Source organism: Notothenia coriiceps, unplaced genomic scaffold (genome assembly GCF_000735185.1).
Source record: "Notothenia coriiceps isolate Sejong01 unplaced genomic scaffold, NC01 NC01_scaffold00006140, whole genome shotgun sequence".
Taxonomy (NCBI): Eukaryota; Metazoa; Chordata; class Actinopteri; order Perciformes; family Nototheniidae; genus Notothenia; species Notothenia coriiceps.
The window spans coordinates 123,250-130,730 of NW_011338841.1; the positions used below are offsets into that span (position 1 = coordinate 123,250).

Below are 7,481 nucleotides of genomic sequence, written 5' to 3' on the forward strand. Positions count from 1 at the left end.
ACACACACACACACACACACACACACACACACACACACACACACACACACACACACACACACACACACACACACACACACACACACACTACAGTGCGACCATACCCGGTAATAAAGTCGTTTAAGCCGCAGTATGACTGGAGCCCCCCAAATTAACTGCAGGATGTGAGCTGGTGACAGACACCACATACCGAAGCATCGCACAAAGACCCGCAATCAAGCTCAATTAGAGATAACCCGCTAATTACAGACACACACCACCCGACTCAAGGGGACACATTAAACCCCGACACTGAGACACAAAGACTAGTGTGTGCGTGCGCGCGCGTGTGTGTGTGAGATCTGGGGGTGGGGGTGCAGCCGGGAGTCACGGTCGCCACCATGGGCTGATAAGTAGGTCGAGTGCAGGATTTCCTACCGATCACCCGCCGTCACCGTCTCACTGGAGATAGCACACGCGTACACAAACACGCACACAAACACACACACACACAAAAGCATGTACGAAAATGCTCCTGTGTACGCACGGGCTCCCCGGTTAACAAAGGATCTGACGCTCGTGCTTACCGTGGCGGTGTGAGCGAGCAGAGCCGCAAGCGGCAGTAGCCAGGGCAGCTTCATGATGGGGTGCGCGGGCACAGCCTCGCGGTGCCGCTGCTGCCTTCACGGGGTTCGGGGAGGTGGGGGGGAGGAAAAGCTGCTGTCGATGTCTCGGTAGTCTGTCCAACTTCAGAGCGCGCAGCCCGTCCGCGCGACCATCCTTCCTTCTAGTCGGGGGATTTATTCCAAGGCTTCACGTGCAGCTGCTGCAGGTAACCAGGAGAGCATGCAGATATCCGCGAGGCGTCTTCTCCCTGTTCTCTTTCTGTTCCTGCGAGTTTTTGTGCTCGAGACCTGATAGATTTACTACCAGGAGACGCCAGAGCTCGTCTCTCTCTCTTAACACACACACACAGCCTCTCTCTCCCTGTCCCTGTTCTCACACTCAGCTCTCTCTATCTTTCTCTCTCTCTCTCTTTCTCTCTTTCTCTCTCTCTCTCTCCTCCCCCTCTCCGTTGAGGGCAGGATGTTCCGTATGGCAACGCTGCTTGGCCTGGGAGTCTGGCAGAAGGAGGGGTGTGTGTGTTTGAGAGAGAGAGAAAGAGCGCATAAGTGTGTGTGTGTGTGTGTGTGTGTGTGTGGAGAGAAATAGGGGATCTCCGCCAGCCAGGACGAGGATGCCCCCTGCAGCTCATTTCGGCACCCGCAGCCCCATCTTAAACACACACACACACACACACTTTTGTTTCGCTCTCAGGTGCTTCCGGTTGGCTGCCCGCCGTCTTAACACACCTTTACGGCTCAGCTCCGGTGCTTCGCTGTGATTGGCTGAGTCACGGTCAATGCATTACAAAACACTCCCAGATGAGCTCACACCTGTCGTACTAACAATAATTAATATTTATAGGCACTGTGGCCTACTTGTGTCGCCTAGCAACCGTGCAGTTAAGCTCAGGGACAGTTTAGGAATATCAGCCTTGAGTAAAAAAGAAATAAAAACAAATTGCCCAACACCTCATTTTTGTAATCGCCCACTGTAGATCATACCTAACCTACTCATTTGAAGAGGACATGTATTTTTTTCGCTGCCATTTATCTGGCAACATTGGGTTTTGTTAGAATATTATAAGCACCTGCATATGAAAGGTTCTGAAAAATCTCTAAAGAATATCCCAAAAATATATACATCCACAGTTTTAAGAGGGTAGGTAAAACCGACCCAGATCACATTTTCACAAATCATCACTCATAGACTTTTAAATATTATATCCAAAGCTGATTCCTAAATACTGATTGGAAGAATATTTCCAAATCTCTAACACAGTTTCATGTTTAATCCACATACCACCTTTTTCTGTTTCCATATATCAAGGCCGAATTTACCATGTACATTGGGACACACACATCCCCCCCAATATTCAGATACGCTCAAAATTGTATATAATATTACCTGTACATTTACATTTCTTGGCCAGAACCAAGCCCACATCTTGAACTTGTATTCCTCTATCTCCCTGTACTCAATTGGTTCCCTCATTCAACCTGTCCTCCTCACACCTCTACTTGTGTTTTATTTATGTTTGTTTTTTATTTTGTTCTGTCTTCCTGCATCTTTCCTCCTGTCTCACTAGTTCCAGTCTACTGCAGTAGATTACTCAGGATTAGTTAAAGGTAGGTTAAGAGCACAGGGCTAAACTTAGAGTTAGCAGCATTTTGGTGGAGGGGAAGGTTAGGGTTCTGAACATATAAAGAGTTTGGAAACCAATGTGGACTCTAGAGCCAACACCATTGTTCTCTATTGCAATGCTGTTCATTCTCACCATTAGCAAAGTTTTTTAGCTCTGTGCTAATTCCCCAAAACCATGCCTGACAAATTAAAAACAACCAAAAATAGACAACACTATTTTGTACTGATTTCGTACAGTAGTACATCATATTCAGGTCCCATCAAAGGGTTGGGTGCTGCTAAACAAGCTATTGTATGTTATGACCTTAAGGAGAAAACCAGCAAAAGCTTATAAATCGTTTTCCTCACCTCATGGCTGCAGGGTCAACTTCCTGTTTAATGTTTGCCCCGCACACATAGTGATGTCAGACCAATGGAGACTTTTTAAAAAGTGTGGTTTCAAAGCTAGGGCTTAGCAAAAAGAGAAAATAAACTCTGTTAAGTTATATGTTTTATTTGTCCCTCAATTCCCTACTGCTCAAGGACAGTTACAAGGGAAAACAATATCATGTAATCATTGTTTAAAGGCACCATCTGTCATTGAAAAGGTTAATACCAATCATTCAAAGCATTTAAACTAAAACCTGATATCTTAAATTGATGTTAGCTAATTCAACAACTGACACGCTACAACTGCTTTTTAATTGAGCTTGAAAGTGATCTTTTATCGTCTGTTTGACTTGTATTGACACCCTGTATCACACACTAACATATATAGGAATTTGCATCTTGTTAAAAAAGACAAGAGCAGTAATAACCCAGGACACAGTTTAAGGTTGTGTTTACTTTGCAATGAATCAAAGTGCCACAAACATAATTACAAACACAGGCGTTGGGGATCACTGAGGGTCAGAGCCTGGGGGTAGTCACAACGGTTTTAACATGTTTGGTAATCCATAAAACAGCAGCTTGAGTTTAGTTTCAGGGTTTAAAATCACTGCAGGTAATGCACCATCAGTCCTCACATCCTGAAGGGTTTATTATTGTTATCCTCTTTAAGAAATCAACAAAGCCATGGGATTACTGCCATCATCACACCCAAACTGCCTTGTTTTCAAAGTAACATCCTGGCTGTTCCCACCTATGCTCCAAACAAAAGCTGGACAAGTGAGGGCATGATTTGTTTTGTCCTCATGTTTCTTTAGAAGATACAATTAGAAAACCACATGAGGGATGGTATGATTTAAAAAACACCCGACCCCACCCTGCAGTAAAGTCTGGGAATCCTTTCTTTGGATCCCCATTAGCTTCCTAGCATACAAAAGACCTGTACAAATGTTAACAGTTAGACACAAGAAATAGTTAGCGTTCAGTTTAACATCAGTTTTTTTAGGCTTTTAAAGCATGTATTAGATTTTTCCAGGGTTCATTAGTAACTTGTTCCACATTTTGATGGTTCTAAACATTACAGTTCTGCATCTTTTCTAGGTTTTGTTTTACTAAATAATCCCTAGTAGCTTTATTGCTAGTGTGAATGTTGGTATCATAAATATTTGGTTTGTTTACTACACAGATATATATAAAGCAACTCATTTTACTGCATGCCAACCTATCCTCTACTTAAGAGCAGAGAGCGGCTGGCATGCATATCGCTGTGCTCTGCCTCATGCCTAATCTCTTTTTAGGGTCATTACTCATGTCAGAAGTATAATTATTATAGTACACTTACATTTGCTGCTTGCCATGCTAAGATGCCAGGCCTATTAATCAGTCACATTTATGAAGAAACTAGAGCAAGCTCTGACTCACGCTGTGTGTTGCAGTGTTATCAGTGCGAACACATTTATTCAAATGGCTGCAAGAGAAACTGTGGCACAGATCCCGATCCTCTTTCATAAAACACACACTTAAAATAAGAAAAACAGCAATCTGCAGCTCTGTCCCTTCACCCTGTGTGAGCGTCACAAACAATAAAAGACACTTGAGACGGTTACATTTTCAAAGATTTTTTTGTTCAGTTTGGTTTCAAAATAAGATCACACAATTGTTTAGAGACAATCTACAACAGGAGTTACAAAAAATAGTTGCCCAGGCAATAAGCATACACAGGTTCTGTTAACTATACACATATGGTTACAGGTGTGCTCGTAGTAAATATACACAAGGCTGCTCCAAATGTACACCGCGCTGTGGCGGGCTGCCTCTCTCACCCAAAAGGACATGGACAGTATGATACAGCACTTACAGCACTAGAGAAATGCCAAAAAACACAAGAATCTCCTCTGTACAATCCATGGGTTTACCCCTCTGAAAAGTCATGTAATCGAGGGGTTTGGGGTTAAATGAGTAAAAGTTATTTCTCCCAACCAGCCAGCATACACATGACACTTTTCATGGGGTAAAGCATTCCTATAAAAAGATCTTAAAAAAAGGTCAAAAACAAAAAAACCTTCAACATAAAGCAGAAGACACTTTAAGTCTAACAGAACGTGTCCAATTGGGAGTCAGTGGGAGAACGACGTCTTAAGTTAAGCAGTGACAAGATAAAGATAAAACCAAGCGTGGCGAATCTTTGTACAAGTACTACGCTGTATAGAAAGGGCTTTTCAAAACAAAAATTTGATATTACAATTTACAATATACAACAACTCAATGTCACAACCAAGGAGGTGAGAATATACACTGAAATGCACAGGGTTTTTTTTCTAAGATTTTCTGTCAGAGTGAGCTTTTTTATCTTTTTTCTTCTCATACCAAAAAGGGTGGTAAAGCACTTTTACATTACAAGGGTTTACAAATGTACAATTATACAGTCAGAAGTATGTGGTCACTACTAGGATACATTATAGATACAGATTCAACATCAAAAACCAGAAAAACTACAAAGTTTTATATATATATTTATATATATATGCAAAGGTCTACACCAAGTATACACGTTATATTTATAGAAGCAAGACCAGAAAACGAATCTCCCATGCTAAATGATCTGTCTGCTGGTTAGCTGATGGCGTGTGTGTCTATGATTCTGTGACGTCTGACAAATTAAATACTCGTCCATCTCATAGTGGTAAATATCTAGGATGGGGGGGGAGGAGGGGGACACTAGGATTGTGTGTGCAGCAGTAGCAAAAAGTGAAATGATTTTTAGAGTTTATCAGAAGCAAGGAAACGAAAGGAAACAGGAAAAAAAGGAGGGAGTGGAGCGGCCTCTCTTCTCTCTCTCCACTCCCTGCCCTCCTTCCCCCAGTTCAGTGGGCCTGGGCTCAGGTGGGGGAGGGGCGACAAAATCTGACAAAAACTAAGGCTGCCCGTAGCAACAGGCTCCTCCCGAGAGGTTGTCATGGAAACAAAAAGGTAAGAAGAAGGGTACTCAACGTCCTCTGTGAACAGGATTTGGAGGGGGAGAGTGGGCATGATGCCCTCTGAGGGGTCAGGAGACATGAGAGCTTTTAACAAGGGCTAAGTGGAGAGGGAGGGGGTGACAGACATGACTTCAGGCCGGAGGGGAGGGAGGGGGAGTCAGTTTACATGATGCCGTTGGGCGGGCCACAGAGAGGACCCAGGTCCACTCCGTTCTTCATGTAGTACTTCTCCAGCTTGGCCAGGATGTGTTTTCCATACGTGTATTTCCTCAGGGTGGAGATGTGGGGCCGTATCTGCACACACACACACACACACAATGTTCAAACTGGATCTGTGCACTCCCATCACCCCCTGTTCTGGTGTTTGCCCTTCTGTTGTGCAGGCGTCACAACCACAACACCAACAAACCACTATTCTGGAAATCAATGACGTGCTGTGCGTATGCTGTTGCCTAGGGAACCCTTGACAGAAAGAGACCTGATTTATTGACGGGCAGGAAGTGAAGGGTGGGGCTGATGGCCCGACAGAAACATGCTTTTTGTCCCCCCAAGGGAAGAGATTGATGTTTATCAAAACAAGATTTATAAGACATAACTTGGACAATAGTTTGTGGTTTTCCGATCTGTACATTTCCAGCCAGTCAATTCGGTATCATTCTAAATGTATACAACTCCATGTAATGCCTGTCAAAATGTATAATTCCTAAGATATCACTGCAGCTTTGTAGCTCCAAATATGGAATTATTTTGCAGAACAAGAGCATTTGTACTTGAAATAGTTAAACATAACTTCTACAACTTCATAAAAGCAATCGATAAGGGCTGCAGCCAATAACCCTAAACAATCAATTAATCCAGTTATTGTATATAAATATATTTGCTTTATTAAAGAACTTAAATGCAAAAAAAGATTAACAAAGATAATAAAAATGATACATATCCCGTAGGATACTCAAGGTAGTATAATTTAAACTGATCTAATGTGTAAGAATGAAACCTTTATATTACTCAACATATTTCCAGGTATCCTCCTCCCTACGTTCTCCTCCTGCAGTCTGCATCGTCTCCTCTCTGCCGCGCTGCTTGACTAAAGCTGAGCTCTGAGACGGCAGGCTGCCTGACAGCTCCTCTCCTCACTAAACTGTATTTTAAAAAGGCTGACCAAAGCTGTCAATCATGTTAATAGAGCATCGCCCAGCGTGTCACATCTGCCAAGTGCAAGATGTCCGATGATACCACCAGAATAATTCCAGTAAAAACATTGGAACTGAAGGGATTAGGAACAACCTTATCTTATTATGATGGGACCTTTTTGTTCCCACGTACCTTGTGCATAACGATCTTGCGCTGGGTGGGCTCGGCCACGTCGATCATCTTCTGCACCACGTAGTTGGCGTACTGGTCCTTCATCATGGTGTATAAGGCACTGTGGGGGCCCTCAGTCAGGCTGCACACCTCGTCTATCAGCACTGCCCGCTCCGCCCGGGACGCGTGGGTCACACACTTCTCCACCACGTTACTAACGAGAGGAAGGGAGTTGTGAGCATAAATGTATATTCAAATCAGACTCCCTTTATTTGTCCCGCAAATGGAAAATGTACAACAGCAGAAGTATAGTGCAGATAAAGTTAAGAGAATAGACTTACTACTTACTTTGCACTTAAAAAAACAACAAAGTAGGCACACGTTATTAATAAAAAAACACAATAAGTAAAAAACAATAGCAGATAAGTAAACTATGGTAAAAAGGTTAACAGTAAATATATTTTTCAAAGTGACCATATAAAATTAAAGAGGAAGCTGGTACTGTTTACAGATTGTAAATAAAAGCGTGGATTGCACGAGAAAAGAAAAGAAAGAAAAAGAGTTTCATTTGTGGAGAAACTAAAGAAACACTTTTTTTTTAGGGAA

General features: G+C 42.7%; 2 protein-coding genes across 2 annotated transcripts in view; both read right to left on the minus strand.

The window, feature by feature from the left end:
* Window positions 1-1,105, minus strand: part of sdc3 (syndecan 3) — a 31,908-nt gene extending 30,803 nt beyond the window's left edge. The window contains exon 1 of the mRNA XM_010768966.1: window positions 567-1,105. Coding sequence (XP_010767268.1) covers window positions 567-620 — 54 coding nt within the window. The 5' untranslated portion in view covers window positions 621-1,105. The remainder of the gene's footprint in view (window positions 1-566) is intronic.
* Window positions 1,106-4,195: 3,090 nt separating this feature from the next.
* Window positions 4,196-7,481, minus strand: part of LOC104943525 (pumilio homolog 1-like) — an 18,717-nt gene continuing 15,431 nt past the window's right edge. The window contains exons 18-19 of the mRNA XM_010768967.1: window positions 6,897-7,089; window positions 4,196-5,864 (exon numbers count right to left, since the gene is read on the minus strand). Of these exons, the coding sequence (XP_010767269.1) occupies window positions 5,733-5,864; window positions 6,897-7,089 (325 nt within the window). The 3' untranslated portion in view covers window positions 4,196-5,732. The remainder of the gene's footprint in view (window positions 5,865-6,896; window positions 7,090-7,481) is intronic.